The 18,218-nt window shown below is 56.2% G+C and overlaps 1 protein-coding gene across 2 annotated transcripts; it reads left to right on the forward strand.

Annotated features, from left to right (window-relative positions):
* The first annotated feature begins 377 nt into the window (after positions 1 to 377).
* Positions 378 to 13,195, forward strand: DRD2 (dopamine receptor D2). Of its 2 annotated transcripts, XM_059929320.1 has the most exons (7): positions 378 to 689; positions 5,685 to 5,794; positions 6,851 to 6,987; positions 8,151 to 8,341; positions 9,247 to 9,333; positions 10,934 to 11,261; positions 13,002 to 13,195. In XM_059929320.1, exons 1-7 carry the CDS (start codon positions 405 to 407, stop codon positions 13,193 to 13,195), a joined length of 1,332 nt encoding a protein of 443 aa, XP_059785303.1. In that variant the 5' UTR covers positions 378 to 404. The 2 variants fall into 2 exon arrangements, with proteins under 2 accessions (XP_059785303.1, XP_059785302.1); XM_059929319.1 differs by lacking the exon at positions 9,247 to 9,333 and having other exon boundaries at positions 405 to 689.
* Positions 13,196 to 18,218: the final 5,023 nt, after the last annotated feature.

Here is an 18,218-nt window from a genome sequence, read left to right on the forward strand (position 1 = left end):
GAATGCATATTTCTAGTCTTACCACTAGAAGCTGAACTCCTCACTAACTTGTGTGGGGCATGGGACGCACTTAATTTTTTGTTGAATAAATGGGTGAATGAATGATCAGCTCTTTTCAAGATCATTTATTTTATTATAGTTAAAAAATTGTACTTTCTCATTTGTTTTACCATCTGCAAGAACTTGCTAGCAGAAGAGTGGCAGCAGGCCCCAATGTTTTAAAAAAACTGGGGGATGCAAACCCTAAATCCTGAGGCTGGAGAATTCTCTTTTAACCTCCTGTGGTAGGTTTTAGCCCCGGAGCCCTCTGTGGGTGGCCGCATGCTTTGGGAGGCCCTCCTGCTTACTCCCTGTGTCCGTTTCTCCTGGCCAGAACCTGGCTACCCAGTGGCCCCGCTGCTCCCATGGATCCGCTGAACCTGTCCTGGTACGATGACGATCTGGAGAGCCGGAACTGGAGCCGGCCCTTCAACGGGTCCGAAGGGAAAGCCGACAGGCCCCACTACAACTACTACGCCATGCTGCTTACCCTCCTCATCTTCGTCATCGTCTTCGGCAACGTGCTGGTGTGCATGGCCGTGTCCCGCGAGAAGGCGCTGCAGACCACCACCAACTACCTGATCGTCAGCCTCGCTGTGGCCGACCTCCTGGTGGCCACGCTCGTCATGCCCTGGGTGGTCTACCTGGAGGTAGGTCTGGGCCCCTGCAGTGCTCGGGCGCCTTCCCCGGGAGAGTCCAGCCTCCCTCCAAGAGTGCGCCTTCTCGGGTGGGCCCTTCCTCCACTCTGGGCTCAGTCTTACAAAATGGGTAGGTCATCTCCTTATAACAATCCCGACTACCAGTTGTAAGGCGCTTAGTAAGTGCCAGGCCTCGCATCGGTCCTTCACGTACAGCATCTCCCCACCGAGCCCTCGCGGCATCTTCTAGAGGGTGAGCCAGACGGTCAGAGAAGTTAGGTGACTTCTCCAGCCTCACACAGCGGCTGGAATTCGGGCCCCAGGGTTGGTTCATTAGGTCGTGCTGAGCATGGGAGTCATCGACCAGGATCCCTGAGGATGGCAGTGGCTCGTGCTCCCAGGCCTGAAATCTTCATCCTTCTCTCCCCACTTCAGGATGCGGGCTGCCGCTCCCCGCTCTCCCCCCTGCCCTCCCCGCTCCTCTGTGTGTCCTAGCCTGTGTCTGGGACCTCCAGGTCAAGGCCGCTGTGAACTGTGCTGTACCCCCTTTCCTTGGGAAGGACCGCATGGTGACGCATTGCTCGGCCGGGAACAGAGCCCGGCCCTGAGCCCGGAATAGTGAGTAGGCAGCCCCTGCTGTGGGCCAGGCGCTGTCGGGCGTTCCACAGACACATACTCAGCAAATACTCGTGCTGATTCTGAGTCGATATCATTCTTCTCACTTTAAGGAAGAGGAAACAGAGGCTTTGAGAAGTTGCCCGTCTTTACCTGGATCACACAGCAGAGGGAGAAATCACTGAGAAGTCCTGAAGTGGGGACCCACCTCCAGGAGGACACTTCCCAGGGCTGGCAGGCAGATGAGGGAGGGCCTGGGGGATCTGGTGGGCACAGGCTGGATCCTGCCACTTTCTCTGCCCTGGGTTCTGGGGTGGAGTCTGGATTCAAGGGAAGCTGACCAGGCATTCAGGAAAAAGCCAATGCCAAGGTCACTAAGATCTCTGAGCTGTTACCTCCCTGCCCCGGGCAAGAGGGGAATTTACCTGTGCCGTAGAGACAAGCCCCTGCCTGGGAGGGAAGGCTTCCACCTTTCAAAGAAAACACGAAACCTTTGTAGGTTTGAGCAGAGGAGACATCTAGGAGAAGAAGCGGAGGTGGGGAGGAGAGGCTGGTCTTACGGTCTCCACATCCCCAGGGGCTCCTGTTGTCACTACCACACCGGCCCACATGGAGCTCTGGGCCATCACTCCCTTGGTTTCCTTTAGCACGGCTCAGACAGGCTGGAACTTTCAAAATGACTGGAATGTTAAGAGACAACCAACAAGAAACAGACGATAGATACAATACAACCTAAAAGCATACAGGCGCCACCGGCCAGCCGTCCAATTATTCCACGACTCCACGTTTGTGGGGACGCCTAGACTCTGTCCATCCCACATCCTGTCTGAGGGCTTCTCCCTGAGGAACCCCTTCTTGATTCTTACACTTGTTCCCCTCCTGCTCCCTTGAAAAGGAGGTTCCCAGGCCGCAGACCATCAGGTAAAAAATGATGGGTATCTGGTCAAGCAAATAACCTCTCCGTGCCTGGTTTCCTCATCTAGAAATGAAGATAATCACAGTGCTTATGTCATAGCATTGTTTGAGAATCACATGAATTAATATATGAAAAGTGCTTAGAATGGCAGCAGGCATATAGTAAGCACCATGTAAAAGTAGTCATGACAACGGTGATGAAGATGAAGATGCTGATAGATAGCCACACCTCTGCACATTGAAGCACCCTCCCCATGCCCAGGCAAAGAGGTGCCCTCTTCCAGAGGGAGACTTGCTCTGCCCAGGACTCTGGGCGTGGGATCTGGGGCTTCCAGACCCACCACCCCTACCCAGAGCCTCTAAGGGAGAGCCACATCTGTGCTTTAGGGCTCCTAGGAATCTATAGGTTCTCGACACACATATTTTAAACATACCTGTTCACATTATTTTAAAGGTGAAGCTCAGTGTTTCAGGGGAGGGTGAAGAATGGCATCTCAGAGGGCAGTGCTCAAACTCTCCCATCAAACAAGAGCTGGACAGTGGGCCCTGCGACATTGTCTCGGGTACTTATTGTCCCTAGAGAATGTCCCAAGTGGAGTCTCACCCTATCCCAACATCCTGTTAAAGTATCCTCCCAACCATATACTGTACCCTCTCCAGAGACACTCTCATTTTCCAGAATTTTCCAGCCTGTTCCATTTCCACGGATGTTAAATGCCTCTGATAGCCTGCCATGCTGGCATCCGGCTAGGTGGGGCTGGATGTGCATCAGTTATTCTGCTCAGTATATGGGAAGCACGCTAGTTTTGGAGTGAGAGAACCAGGTTCAATTCCTGACCCTACCACTTTCCACCTGGAGAAACCGAGAGAAGAGAGCCAGGGCCTGCTTGTCTGCATAGGCCATTTTGGCCTCACAAGTCTTTGAGGGGAGGCTTTGCCTCGTGCATTTTCCAGAAGAGCAGATGCAATTGAGAAAGTGGGCAGACTCAGATCCCCGTTCTTGACTCACTCAGTCAACAGGTATGAGCACATCTGCGTCCTGCCCCGTTCCTAGGGCCGGGCTCTAAGGCCTTGGCAGGGCCATTATAGTGCAGCCCGATGGAGATGACAACGGAGCAGCCTCCACAGGAGATGTGGGAGCACGACGGGGCGGGGGGCACAGGACCAGGCCTGGAGGCGTTGGGGAAGGCTCGCAGGCAGAAGTGATGCTTTCAGAAGAATTATCCCGGAGAGGAGCAAGGCACTTGCACTCCAGGCAGAGAAAAAAGTGTGCAAAGCCCCAGAGTGGAGTATAGGGGCAGGGGCGTAGCTGGCTGGAGGTTTCGAGGAGCGGTGGCCTCTGAGGTTTGCTGTCACATTCCATAGAAATGAGTGTAAAATGTTGGGAACCGTGCCTGACACATGTGTACAAGTCATTGTTAGGATTTAGCCAAGGCAGCTTGAGGCCCATCCCACAGGTCTCATTCTGTGCAAGGATATTGAGGAATGTTGTCCAAAGGTGCGGAGGAAACAGCCCTGGAGTGGGGCTAGTATACCTGGGGGATGGTGCTCCCTCTGTTACTAAATTACCAGGTGTTCTTGGGCAAGTCCTTTTTCTCCCTGACCCCAAGTTAGTCTACCCTTGCAGTTACAATCTCTCCTTTCCCACTTGGTGTTTATCTAGTACTTTTTACATAATCATCTCCTCTTTTGACAAGCTAGATTGTCCCTTCCAAGGCAGCTCAGGAGAGAGCATAGGATGTGCTGCCCAAAGAGCTTGCTTGAAATTCCAGCCCTGCTGCATACTAGCTGGGTGTTCTCCTGAGCTTCATTCCCTCATCCAGGAATGGGCGTAAGCAATCCCCTCTTGTACAATAAATGAAATAAAGTATGTGCCCACAGGAGATGCTCTATAAACAGTGGCTATCAACACACTTTCTTGAGCCTTTGATTCAGAAGCCCCTAACTGCGTTCTAGAGCAGCTGCTCCTGGTACCTCGGAGGAAGCCCCGCCTTCTTCTGTCCTCCAGGAAGGCTTTTGGGGGGCAGGGATTGAGAGCTCCCTGAAGACTGTGTCAGGATTGTTCACCACGGTGCCCCAGAGTCTAGGACAGAGCCAGATGCATAGTAAGTTGTCCAATAAGTGTCTGTAGAAAAGAAGGCAGGGAGGACGGAAGGAAGCAGGGAGGATGGAGAAGACGGCCCTGATATCGCAGACCTAGATCCCCAGGGGAATGAGAGCAGTTTGGAAATACTAGTCCTAGGAGGGCGCCAAGGTGGAGCACAGACCATGTGGGCCTGGGACCCTCCCAGTAGTGTCTTAAAGGTAGATTCTCTTGATGCCAGGGAAGCCCCATCTATCCCCTTCCACCTGTGCCCACCTCCCTGGCCCCCGGATATCCAGCTCCTGCCCACCTGGCCAGCGTGGCGACATGAGAGGTTTCCTGTCTTCTGGGAAAAGCTGCAGTTTCCTCCATCACTGTGCTTAAATGCCAGCAATTGGTTTTATGCCTGAGAGCAGCTAAGAGGACAGGGCTGAGAGTGAGCATTATAATTAGCCCTGCTGCCCTGCTGTGCCCCACAGAGTGGGTACTGCTCTGCTCCCGTCACTGGGAGGGGGATTTCCTGCTCCTCTTTTCTCCAATAGGTAGTAGTGCAAGTTGTGTCTCCCTGTCCTGACTCTGTCCTCAGGGATGGGGCCTGCTGCAACCTTCCACGGCTGCCAGGGCCAGCCTGCTGTGTGAGTGTGTGTGCCTGTGTGTGTAAATGGGAGGTGTCGGGGTGTGGGTGTGCATGGGGGGGGGTATGAATGTGTGTGTCTGTCGGGGAGGAAGAGGGGTGCAAAACGCTCTTGCCGTGAGCTAGACTCCTCATTTTACACTGAACCAGGGATGTATTGTTACACACCTTCCCCGGCCCGTCCTGCTTTTCTGAAAGCTCTAGCCTGGGCTTCCCTTCTCTTACTCTCTAAGTGCAACGAGGAGCAGAAATGTCTTCACTGCTTCATAGTCACCGTCTTCACCATTGTTCTTAACAGACACTTGCTGGGTCCCAACTCTGTGCCATACACCAAGGAGCAGCCCGGCTCCCCTAGAAACCTGGGCCAGGGCAGGGCAGAAGCTGAGCTGAAAGGCCTTAGGCGAGTCACTGCGCTTTTCCGAGGTTCAGTTTCCTCACTGGTAACATGAGGATCGCAAGGTGTTCACACAAATGTTTTACAGGTGAGGGTTCAAAGCTGAGGCCCTTGAGTAAGTTGGTCATCTTTCCTCTAGCAAACTTCTTGGCGCAAAGTGGCCTTATGTGTCTAGGAGGAGAAGGGGCCGGGGCAAGGGCCTCAGACACCCGTGGTTACAGCTCCCCATGGCTGCCCCTCTCCTCCCTCGGCCAGAGCCCCACGAGACCCCCACGGAGCCCATGGCCCGATCTGCCCCAGGACACCGAGGTATAGTGTCTGAGCCAATCTCCTCTACTATCCACCCATCATGTTGCTTTGTCCTAGGTGGTGGGCGAGTGGAAATTCAGCAGGATTCACTGTGACATCTTTGTCACTCTGGATGTCATGATGTGCACAGCAAGCATCCTGAACCTGTGTGCCATCAGCATCGACAGGTGAGCCCAGCCAGGATGGGAGAGGTGAGCTAGACCGTTCACCTCTTGGGCTGCCCCGCCTCTTCTGCAGGGTCAGGCTCTGTCCATGATGCTATACATCTGGCTGTGTGCCTGTGAGCCCACGTGTTTGTGTGTGCATGTGTGCATGTACGCGTGCACACGTGAGTGTGTGCACGTGTGTGGGAGAGGACAGACCCCTTAAAGGGAGACTGTCTATAGACAGTAGTGCTACCAAGAACACCCAGACAGGGACAGGCATAGAGGAGAAAGCTCCTGACCTGACTGAAGCCCTAGCCCTATCACTTCTTACTTACGTGACCTTGGGCAGATTGTGGATGTTTTCAGAACCCTAGTTTCATTGTCTAGAAACCAAGCATGATGGCACCTGCCCACATGCGGGTCTAGTATCTGGTTGTGCATTTTGTGCCCAGCACAGGGCATAAGACCAAGGGGACCCAGGTTCTGCCCACCTTGCTAAGCTCTATCCCCAGAGCCTTTTACTAATTTGCACACATGGGCCACATGGGCTCCCAGAGGCCCTGGCTCTACACCCTTTGCCGGATTCTTGGAAGATGAATGGAACTAATGTCTCAGAAGTGCTAGGTAAGGGCAACGTGTGGCATCATAAACAATTATCATTGTTATTATTTTCTGCTGAATGAGACCTGACCGTTGCTCTGAGGGTCCTGGCTACCAATCCATCAACAAACACTTCTACCCGCCATGGGCCCAGCACAGGTGCAGGGGGTACAGTTTCAAAGGTGCAAAGACCCAGGCCATGGCCCCTCGAAAAGCCTAAAATCCAAGCAGGGAGACTGAAGTGGCAGATATGGTTCAGGATTGAATGGTAGCCGGTCAGTCATTAAACACTTGATTAGCAGTCACTAACTGTCCTTGCTGTCTGAGTTGGGGGCAGGAGAGGGTTGATTTAGAGTAAACAGGAGGTGGACCAACTTTCCATCCTCCCAAAGTGGGGTGTCTCAGTTGTGCCAATGTTGTGGAGTGGTCCCTGGGCCTGCACCCCAGACTCAAGGTTCCCGCCCCACGCCCTCACAGGTACACAGCCGTGGCCATGCCCATGCTCTACAACACGCGCTACAGCTCCAAGCGCCGAGTCACCGTCATGATCTCCATCGTCTGGGTCCTGTCCTTCACCATCTCCTGCCCGCTGCTCTTCGGACTCAACAACACAGGTGAGTCCTGCCTCTGGTTGCCTGGGGCTCAGCTGGCCCCAGCCCTGGCCCTGTGCAGGACCTTGAGGGAGCTGAACCCTGGTGTGGACATGGGTGGTGACCCATCAGGAGCCTGTTCGCCACCTCGGACTGAGGCCAGGCTGAGTCTCCTGGGCCAAGCCCGACTCCGAGTTGTACCTGGTAAGGTCAGAGAGGAACAATGGCCTGGGGCACAAGGGAGTTGGGTGAGGAGTGGGGATAATGCTTCAGGAGGATGCCTGGCCATTTTCAACTTTGTTTGAATTGAAGCAGACCAGACAGCCTTGCAAAATGCAAGTGTGTGCCTGTCTGTGTGTGTGCACACAGGGTAGGAGGCTGCTGGGCCTCCATCACCCCTGATAATAGTGTTTGTGTAATGAAGCTGAAGCCTCCGGGCCGGCCAAACCCAGGCCAGGCCTGAGCCACCTGGAGCAGGAAAGGTAGAAGCAAGTAGGAGGCTAGCTCACTGTGACTGTGTCCTGTGCAAGGCAGTCAGGAGCGCCTCCGACAGAAGAGGCACAGCGACCGTCAGGGAGATAGATGACACCGGTGTGCCTCCAGAGACCATCACCGGACAGGACACAAGGAAGACTTGAAAGCATGCGGTTCAAGATCTAAGTGTCATGGGAATTCCAAGAAGCAGGAATAGGGCTAAACGTGCTTGGATTAATCTGGAAAGGCCCTGGGAGAGAGGATAGACATCTGCTAGATCTGGAAGGGAACTTGGAAAGACATTGGAACACAGGTGAGTTCAGCAAAGAGGATCAAGTCATCTTGTCCCTAAAACTAAAAGGTGTCAGACCTCCCGCCAATACACAGGAAAGGCTAAAATAATAGGTTATTCTTCTTCTATCATTTTCTTCCGTCATTTTGTCCCCAAAACCGTGGCGCCACTTGTGTTCTCAAGGATGACAAAACTAATGATGAAGTAACAAGGGGATATTAATGGAAACACTTGGAAACAGTCATCACAGCTTAGCTTTTTGCTCATGGTTGTTTTTAATACTCTGATTTATGCTGCACGTTTATTTACATCTAACGTTTCCAGGCCGCCTTAGGCGTCTAGTCATATTCTCGGTAACTGGGAAGGCACTGTGGCCCGGGGGGCCGGCCGACACACCCACCTGGGGCTCTCCTCCCCCCAGACCAGAACGAATGCATCATCGCCAACCCCGCCTTCGTGGTCTACTCCTCCATCGTCTCCTTCTACGTGCCCTTCCTCGTTACCCTGCTGGTCTACATCAAGATCTACATCGTCCTCCGCAGGCGGCGCAAGCGGGTCAACACTAAGCGCAGCAGCCGGGCTTTCAGGGCCAACCTGAAGGCCCCGCTCAAGGTCCCGAGATCCCCTCCCCCCATGCCCCTGCCTAACCGTGACCCGGGGGTGCATGGGGTCCAGGCTGGAGGAGCTCCGAGGAGCTGGGCGCCGGCAGATCTCGAAGGCTGGGACCTCAGTGGGCGACTTGAATCTCCAGGGATCGGAGGCGGGGAGGGGGCGGGGACCACCTGGGAGGAGAGGACTTTGCATGGAGACCAGTGTCTGAACCCAGCAGCTCCTGGAACTCCACGTCTCTGCTGTCCTCCCTTTCTCCTTTCCTCACTCTGGCCCTTCTGCCTCCCTTTCTGTCCCTCTGAGGCCTCCATACCACCTCCTTTATCTCCCATGCTCTGTCCTCTTCTGTTCAAACCTCCTTCTACCTCACCTGCTCTCGCCTACTTCCCTCCTCTGCCTCTCTTTCTTTTCCATACTTGTGTCTTGTGACTTCTTCCCTCCGCTCAGCCCTCCCTGAGAAAGACGGTATGTGGGCACAGGAGGAACAAGAACTTTGGGCTTAGACACATCAGGTTCAAATCCTGGCACCACCACTTTTATGCTGAGTGACCTTCGGCAAGTTGCTTAACTTCTCTGAGCCTGTTCCCTCATCTGTTAAATGTGAATCAAAATACAGATCTCACAGGGTGGTCTTGAGGATTCGGTGTGAGAGGGACTGAGCATGCCTAGTAGGGTGCCAGATCCTTAGCAGGTGCCACATAAAAGTCAGGGCCCTGTTGTCCCTCATCCTGCCCACCTCTTCCCATCACAGTACCGAACCTCACCCTTGCCTCGATTGCCTCCTCAGGCCCCCACCCTCCTAATGTCTGCCCTTCTCTGAGCTCCTGTGCCCAGTCTGACTACCCTGCATTGGGATTCTGTCACCAGCCCCCTCCCCGTCATGACCCATGTGCTGGCTCACTCCACAGGGCAACTGCACTCACCCTGAGGACATGAAACTCTGCACCGTTATCATGAAGTCTAATGGGAGTTTCCCTGTGAACAGGCGGAGAGTGGTAAGTGTCCCGGTCAGGGACCTGGACCCTGGTCTCTGCCTCTAGGGAAATGCACCTGCCATGATTCTCGAAGACCTCACCAGCTGGTCAAAGGGATAAGCACCTCCCAGGATCCCCCACTTTGTTTCAGCTGAGGCCAGGCTTACCACACACACTCGTAAGCAGGCATGGAGCAAGACAGCTCAATTCTGCAAGGCACAGAGAGGGACCCGTAGCCCAAGGAAATGGCTGGGAGAAAGGACTTGGCCATGTAACAGTAACAATAATAATAATGGCTATGACCATTAACTGAGCACCTACCATCTTCCTAGTATCTCATCAAATCCTCACGGCGACCCTGAGAGGTAAGTGTTCTTGATCTTATGGATCTTCGTTTTACAGAAGAGAAAGAGGCGCTCAGAGAGGTTAGGTAACTCACCCAGGCCAAACAGTTAGTGAGAGAGTGAGTAGTTGAGTCCAGACCTAAGTGACTCTCTGAAATCCATGCCTGTGTTCTTTCTACTTGCATACGCTGCCTTACAGACAGGCAGGTTCTGGGGCTGGAGGCTGGGTGCTGGGGGAGGAGGGAGCAGAGCGGCATGGGGCTCCCGGTGAAGTGCAGCCTGTAAGGAGAGCCCAGAGATGCAGAATCCCAGCAGACCCCAGGGTCTGCTCAGTGAGAGTAGCACTAGGGTCCAAGCAGCAGATGTCCCATCCCCTGGGGTGAGAAGAGGATGGGCCAGGGAATCCACAGAGAGCTGCACGCCAAGTCCGGGTCAGGTGTTTCCAGGAAGCAGGGCCCCTGCTCTTCACTTGAACATTCCCTGTTCACCTGCAAGGGCAGGACTCCAAGCAACCATTTGAGATAGAGGCCGAGACAGGGACTCAGGATCGGGGCACCTGGGCACACAGTGAGGCTGCGTTTCAGAAGCTCAGGCTGAGACCCTAAGGCCTGGAATAAGGGAACATGAGGAGGGACCTGAGGCCAGGGCCCTCAAGATCAGCCCAGCCAGGAAGATGTGGGGACCCAGGGGTCCACCCTTCGGCCCCTGCATCAGTCTACCAGGAGAAATGGAGCTCACCTGTGAGTGCTGGTACAGGTGCCTCAGGTCAGCCTGACAGCCCCTGTTTCAGCCTGGCAGGAGGAACAGGGCTGCCCTCGTGCAGTTAGAACACGAGGTCCTGGAGGCAGGCACTGAACGCCAATCAGTAACTTATTCCCAGCAGCCAGCTGGCGCCTGGCACTTAGCTGGCACTCAGCGAGTGTTACTCAGCTCATAAAAGAGAAGTGCCTAGGTACAAAGCCCCCATAGAATGGTGGTGGGGTCGCTGAGGCTGCCTGAGGATTGCTCTGCGAAGGGGGCCAGGGGTGACCTGGCAGGCGGGGACTGCCTTGGGCCCTGGGTCCTGCACCCAGACAGTCCCTGCCTCCCAATGATCTTCCCCCTTGCCTCTCTGGCAGAGTGACCCTGTGGTGCTTGTAGGAGGCTCCGTAGGGGGATAATGAAGGGCTGGGTGGGGCTGGGTGAGGCCAGGTGAGGCCAGAGGGGCCGGGTGAGGCTGGGTGGCTGATGGCTGAGAACTTGCCTGGCTCTACCCAGAGCTCTCTGCCTCTGTGCAGGAGGCTGCCCGCCGAGCCCAGGAGCTGGAAATGGAGATGCTCTCCAGCACCAGCCCGCCCGAGAGGACCCGGTACAGCCCCATCGCGCCCAGCCACCACCAGCTGACCCTCCCCAACGCATCCCACCACGGCCTCCACAGCACACCTGACAGCCCTGCCAAACCACAGAAGAACGGACATGCCAAAGACCACCCCAAGATTGCCAAGATCTTTGAGATCCAGTCCATGCCCAATGGCAAAACCCGGACCTCTCTCAAGACCATGAGCCGCAGGAAGCTCTCCCAGCAGAAGGAGAAGAAAGCCACCCAGATGCTCGCCATTGTTCTCGGTGAGTCGGCCCTAGCTGCTGGACCCCGGCTGAGAAATGGGCCCATCACTGTAGGTCCCATTACTTACCACTGCTCCCTAATCATGGCTGGTAGGTCACAGGGCTGGCACTTTTCAGGCACAGGTCAAGCCCATTGACATATCTGACTAGGTAGATTCTATAATTATGCTCATTTTAAAGATGCAGAAACTAGGGTTCAGAGAGCTTTTGTAACTTGATCAAAGAGGATACAGGATTTAAACTCAGGCATCCCCACTCCAGAATCTGAACTTGACCAGTTTACCATAATGACCCCCAGAACCTCGTGACCCTGGGGAGGTCATTTCTCTCTCTCATCTCCCCATCCGTAGAGAGGAGGTTACTTTTCAGGGTTGTCGTGGTCATCAAATGATACACGGTGGTGAAAGCGTTTTACAAACTACAAAGCCGTACACACAAGCGTTGTTAATATTGCTACTGTTGAGGAATCAGGAAGTTCACTTGCCTCAACCAAGACCCGGTGGGACCAAAGCTGTGAACAGTCAACGGGGCTGTGAGGGGGGCCCCCGATCTAAATGAGAGTGAGTGAGACAAGGCTTTAGAATAAATTCTCTTAGAAAACCAGATAATAAAGGTCAAGAATCAAGGGCTGGACTGATAGGGGTGATGGGGACAGGATGGAGGGACTGATGTGTCTCTGCCTTCCGGGCGGCACCCAGGGTAGTTGTGACACCCATCCACACCCACCATCCCTTTGGCCTCCCAACAGTCCTATGACACGAGAAGGACAGGTGTCGCTGTTCTGGTTTTACAAATGAGAGCTCGCGGTCATAGCAGGTTAGGGGACCAACCCGTGATCACGCGGCTGGGAGAGGCAGAGCGGGCTCCAGCCCGGCCCCCTGCTCCAGTCCGGGGGGGTCTCTGCTTTGCGGCCCTGCCCTTCCCAGGCACTGCTCCATCCCCGGGGAATTCCCGTGTGCCCGTGTGGCATTCTGTGCAGACGGTGCCTCCCCACGGAGCGTCCCACCAAACAGGAGGTCCTGAGTTAGGCAGGCAGAGAGGCGGGCAGGAGGTCGGACTCGTGACAGCCTTGTGTCCCCAGGCAGGGATTAGCAAGGGGTGTCCACCAAGGGCTGGGGAAGCTGGGGGAAAGCGTAGCAAGAGCCTGGCCACTTGGGGACCTTGAGAGACTGGAGTTCAGATCTCGGCTTTGCCACCAAGAGTGGAGTGGCCTTGCGCACATCACAGAGCTGTTCCCGAGCCTCGGTTTCCCGCCTTCCTCGTGGGGATGCCAAGAGGACTAAGCCAATGGGCATCCAGCTCCCCCTCTGGCCCCAGCCGCGCGCTCCCCACGGCAGTGAACAAACTCTCCACTCCCAGCTTCCACGGAAGGTCGTCTCAAAGACAACGAGGCGGTAGAGTAGATATATCCATTTCTACCAGCTGACCTGTGTCAGGGTGTTGAGCGTTCGGATTTGTTGTCAAGCCCTTTATCCTCCCCTATGAGGTGGGTATCGTTATATACATGGCACAGGCAGGAAAACGAGGCTGAGGGAGCGGAGGTGACTGCAAACTGGGGTCAGAGGCAGGTCCAGCATCCAAGGCCGCGGCTCCCCCCTGCGCTGCTCTTGCAGCCTTGGTGCCTGGGCGGGGCCTGAAGCATGTGATCCAGGTCCTCCTCCTCTGCCCCACCCGGCACAGCCTCCCCACCCAGCCCCTCCCCGTCCCCTGGGCACCCCTGACTGCCCCCCTCTCCCCCAGGCGTGTTCATCATCTGCTGGCTGCCCTTCTTCATCACCCACATCCTGAACATACACTGTGATTGCAACATCCCGCCCGTCCTGTACAGCGCCTTCACGTGGCTGGGCTATGTCAACAGCGCCGTGAACCCCATCATCTACACCACCTTCAACATTGAGTTCCGCAAGGCCTTCCTGAAGATCCTACACTGCTGACCCTGCTGCCCACCTGCACAGCAGCCTGCTTCCCAACTCCCCGCCCAGCGGCCCTGCCTCGGGCCCTGGGAGCCGTGGGCCGGGTGGCGCAGGGCAGACTCGGCCTTCTCCTCGCCCGCAGGCCCCGCGGTGTTGGCTTGGGTCCACGGCCCTCACTGACCGCACACCCTCGCTCTGCCAGGGCAGTGCTAGAGAGCCAGGCACGGTGCCAGCCCTCGGGCCGGACCCCTGGCTCAGAGGCAGCTCACGGAGCCCCCTCCCACTTCCAGACCCCCTCTCCTTGGCACCAAAGACACAGCCGCCTTCTCTGACCTTTCTCTGGGGCTCTGGGGTTGCTGGGCCAGTGTCAAAGCTCGGAGGCCATGCTGGCCTGGTCTTCACAGGCCTGTGCTGGAGCGGGCAGTGGGGAGCGATGGACAGTACACCCCCTCAAGGCCTACACCAGGGAAGCCAGAGCTCTTGCCAAGGCCCCAGGCAACTTCAGGCCAGGGAGACCCATGTACATACCAGGTCTGGATGGACCCCAGAGAAGCCCAAGCCAAAACTTCACCTCTTCTCCCACCTGAGCCTGGCAGGAGCTGCTACTTCCATCCACAGCAGTGGGTCCCGACCTCACCCAGCTCCCTGTGAGGTTTCCATACTCCAAGAGCCCAGGAGGGTCTGCGGGGAGAGGACCACCCCTACCCCAAGCCCACTCTGCTGCCCCCCTGACGGACGTGGGTGCCTCTCTGTAGCAAATGTTGGGCCAACCTGGGAGAGCTGGCAGGGAAGGCGGGCACGTGACACGTCTGGGGCTTGGGTTGGGGGTGTCTGAGGTCCTTTGGGAGACTGCCCCTGACACCCTCTGCCGCAAACCACGTCCTTTTCTCTTCCTTTCGCCTCTCTGCTCTCCAGTCCTCTTGGCCCCTTTTCTTTCCACTGCCTCCGCCTTAGAGGAGCCCATGGCTAAGTGGCTGCTGAATACCGTTCGGCCTGCCCTGGCCCTGCCAGAGGGAGGAGGGGAAGCTGCACCTTGGGGGAGCCCCCAGGCCCCAAACTCTGTAACATCACTACACATGCTCCAAACTAATAAAACTTTGACAAGAGTCACACCCAGGGCCCCTCAAGCGGAGGGTGCAGTGTCACCTCCAATCTCTGCATCCGGTGTGGCCAAAGCTCCGTGTCTGTGCTGGGGGTCAGAGTTGGAGAGGCCTTCTGCAGACCCTCCAGAGAAGGTGGCCCTGGCCACCATCAGAGGGTACAGGACTTTGGGGGAAAGGAGGAGAGGAGCTGCCCCAGGAGGGCCAAGGAGAAGACGTGTGTGCCTGTGTGTTTCTCCCCTCATCCAGTCCTCTCCTCCCGAGAGGACCTGAGCGCTCTCAGAGCTGCTGTTGGGTGGTCCTGACCTTCAACCACCAGCCAAGATGGAAGGGGAGAACGTTTCCAGTAGGAATCCCGCGGCGTCCCCAGGGCTCCCCTAATTGCCAGAGCAGCAGGGTCCTACCAGAGGCAAGCCAGGCTGTCCCCACTTCCCTTCTCCTCCTCTCCAGGTCCTGGCACCTCTGCAGGCCCAGTCCGTAGCCCTGCTCGCCCACCAGGGCAGAGAAGGCTCTGTGGGAAAGGTGGCTTTCGAGGTGTGGCTGTGCCCACGTCTGTGTCTGGCCCTTCCCCTGTCTCGCATCAGGACCCCCTTCCTCTGGGGCAGGCGGGGAGGCCCTGCGTGATGTGGCCTGGTGTCCTCCTGCCTCTTGGCCTCCAGACCAGTCACAGCTCCAAGCCTTCTGGGGCCACGACTTGGCACTGACCCAACAACAGAAATTTGGCTTTTTAAAAATGAAATGTAAATCAACCCCGTGAAGGAGGAATATTCTTACCACCTTGAGAATAACAGCGGTGATAACAAACAAGGTGCTGGCACCCACGGGCTCAGGCTCCGGGGAGCTGTCAGGGCATAATTTGCATGCTAAATACAATATTTTTAGCACCAAAGTTTGGAGCACTTAACTTGCCCTGAACACTTAATTATGGACTTTGATCTTCTCCCTGAACCTGAATGTAGCACGAAGCCCTGGGAGAGGCTCCTGTCCCCAGAATACCTGATTCCAGAAGGTGGGCAAAACAGGCTCCTAGTCTAGCTGGAGCGAGGGTCAATAACCCAGTGACCCCCTCCTGCGGAAGGCATCAGACCCCCAAGGGGGCTAGAGCCCCCCCCCCCAGAGACCTCTCAGCTCTGTTACCCACCCCATAGCCATGGCGCGCGTGTGCACGCATGCACACACACACATACACACACACACACACACACACTCAGTCTATGAATGATCTTGACCTGGATGGGAGCTTAAAAGCTCATCTTATCATTAGAAATCTCAGGAGGTCACATAGGTTTATTAGCTGTGGGAGTTGTAAGAGATGACGAAAGGATGGAGAGAGAAGAAGAGAAGAAGGGAGGGAGGGAGGGAGGAAGGAAGGAAGGAAGGAAGGAAGCAAGGAGGGAGGGAGGGAGGGAGGGAAGGAGGGAGGGAAGGCAGCCTGAAAGCAGTTTGGAAAGAGCACTGACAGGGAGAAGAGGGGAAGAGGGCAGGCAGGGGCGGGAGGCGGAGCAGGGAAAGTTGCCCACAGCTGTCATGAAGCTTCAAGTCTTTCTTCCAGACAGCAGATTGACAGCTGGAGTGGGCAGGGGGAGGGCTGGGCTCCCCCCTCGCCCCCCTCGGTGCTTCAGGGGCAAAGGGATGGTGCGCGACCCGGGAACGCCAAGGTGGAAGGGGGCGGCCCAGGCTCTGGCTCTCTCGCAAGAGGCCCTGACAGCGGCCCCTTTGCCCTGACACTGAGGGCAGTAGCAAGCCAGAGGCTGGGCAAGCTGTAGCTCTGATTTTTCTCTCCTCACTGCCTTTCCCTGTGCTTCTGCCTCTGTGCTTGTCTTTGTCTGTAGAATGCCTTTTAATCAAAGGATCACTGATCTGCCTTTACAGAAGGGGGAGTCTGCACCCCCCCCAGCCCCCTCTCCCAGAGCACAGCAAGGAAGCACCACTTAAGGCGTGAGCCTTCCTGGTCGGGCACAGTGGCGCACTTTACATCATCCTCTCGGATGTCCCTTTGTGACTGCAAGTCTTCAAACTTCAGGCCCTTATTCGTCCCCTGGTGGGTTCTGGAGAAGTCCCAGGGGGCGATGGGCTGGGGAGGTGTCCTGGGAATTGAGAAGGCAGTAGTGCAGGATAAACTGCATCACCTTATCCATCCACCCAGCCACCCGGCATTGTCTTACTCGGTGAATATTTATTGAGCAACTGTTTACTGTGTTCCAGACCCTGAGCGAGGTGCTGGGAATGAAGAGTGGAAAAGGGAGTCAACGTCCCTGCCTTTGCAGGTTCACAATCCAGTGGACGCCGGGCGTTACCCACAATCACACGATAGTGGTAAAAGCTCCTGGCAGAGCCCCGGCTGGGCGTGGCGACCACTGCCACAGCACACGCTGCCCCGCCCCAGGGCGCTCTTCACCTAGATGATGAGGCTGAGTGGGAGACAGCAGCCCCGGCGTGCCTTGGCCCGGAACAAGTAGGTAGGGACCTGGTGAGGGCAAGAAGTGTGATGGTGGAGGACTTCCTCAATGGCGGGGCAGGAGGGCCCCCACAGAAGCAACCGCATAGCCTGCTCCCTGGTGGGCTCAGAACAGGGCAGTCAGGGGCCCGCACACAGGGACTGGCACACCTTGGGGGCCTTTCTAGTGTGCCCACCTATCTGGGCATCCCTTCCCACACCACCCCTGTCCCGGGGATGCGTGCCAGGCCCTGTGCCCCACTGCCTCTCTGCCCTCCCTGGCCCCAGGACCCAGGCTATGTCCGTAGCCTTAGCAACCATCTATGCAGCGGCCATGGTGGGCCTCGCCCCAAGTGCTGTCCTGTCCTCATAACCCCCGGGGGAGGAGAAGCCTTTCATACAGGGAGGGTGGTTGCCCAGGTGTCAAGGCTGGTCTTTGAGCCCAGGTCTTTCAACTCTACATCTTTTATTATTCATCCTGCTCTTTCCCTGACCAGTCCCGGGTGAAGTTGCGAGAGGCTACTGTAGTCAGAAAAAAAATTTTTTAAAGGAGAGAGAAAAAGAAAAACCATTTGGGACCAGACTTTTAGGATGCGGCCCTTGGGGTGACTATGATGGCCATTTGGGCTGCAAGAGTAAATGAGTAGGTGCTGGGGTGGGAGGGGCGCAGGTTAGGGGGAGCAGCTTTTAGTGGGGTCTCAGTAGTGGGAGGCCAGACTCTGGGCATCCATGCGCCCGAAGTTCCTCTCCCGCCAACCAGGTGCCCCTGGCTCTGCTTCTGGGGGATCCAGGGAAGCAGGAAGCTGGCAGGAAGAGAGTAGACCATCTGTGCAGAGGGAGATCCACTCTGGCTCTGTGGGGTTATTGCAGGCAGGGAGAAGGAAGCACCTGGTAGGAACAGCTTCCCGTTCCCTCTCCCATCCCACCTTTGCTACTTGGCAAATAAAGCAGGGTGAGAGCTGCTGGGCAGAACCCCTGGCCTGGAGGGCATCTGGAAAGGCCTTTTACGTGGTTGGAGCCGTGCAGCACCGAGTCCACAGGAAATGCTGTGTGACCACCACACTTGCCTGCACTTTCTCCAGTCTTCACCCCGGTTCTGTCCTGAGACCTGGACATGTGTGTGTGAGGCTGGAGAGAGGGAGGCAGCCTCCCCGGAACCTCAGGGGGCAGTGGGAGTCAGACGTTGCAGATGAAGCAGGGCGGGGGACGGAGGTGGTACCACCTGGGACATGGGAGAGGCAGGGGATTTTGTAGGAACAAAGCTACGGCATGCACAACTTCTGGGTTTTCCTGAGCAGGCCCAACTCCAAACACTGTCCTGTTGGCCCCATGAGAGTAGTCCGTGGAGGCCAGGCTCTCTGCTGCATCCGGGGCAGGGAAAAGATGGAGTGGGCAAGAGAGGGAGGAGATTGCCTGGAGGAGACATGTTCTGTGGTCTAGTCCTCCCCGCAGCAGGTGCTGCTCTGGGCTCCAGAGTCCGGAAGCCCGCAGCAGGGACCTGACCTGG

The sequence above is a fragment of the Balaenoptera ricei genome, chromosome 8 (assembly GCF_028023285.1).
Source record: "Balaenoptera ricei isolate mBalRic1 chromosome 8, mBalRic1.hap2, whole genome shotgun sequence".
In the NCBI taxonomy this organism is placed as follows: Eukaryota; Metazoa; Chordata; class Mammalia; order Artiodactyla; family Balaenopteridae; genus Balaenoptera; species Balaenoptera ricei.

Bases quoted from the DNA above. Each gene is read 5' to 3' on its own strand.
- DRD2 (XM_059929320.1), top strand. From the start codon at position 405: ATGGATCCGCTGAACCTGTCCTGGTACGATGACGATCTGGAGAGCCGG. The intron at 690-5,684 runs GTAGGTCTGGGC...GCTTTGTCCTAG, and splicing joins CCTGGGTGGTCTACCTGGAG to GTGGTGGGCGAGTGGAAATT. The intron at 5,795-6,850 runs GTGAGCCCAGCC...ACGCCCTCACAG, and splicing joins TGTGCCATCAGCATCGACAG to GTACACAGCCGTGGCCATGC.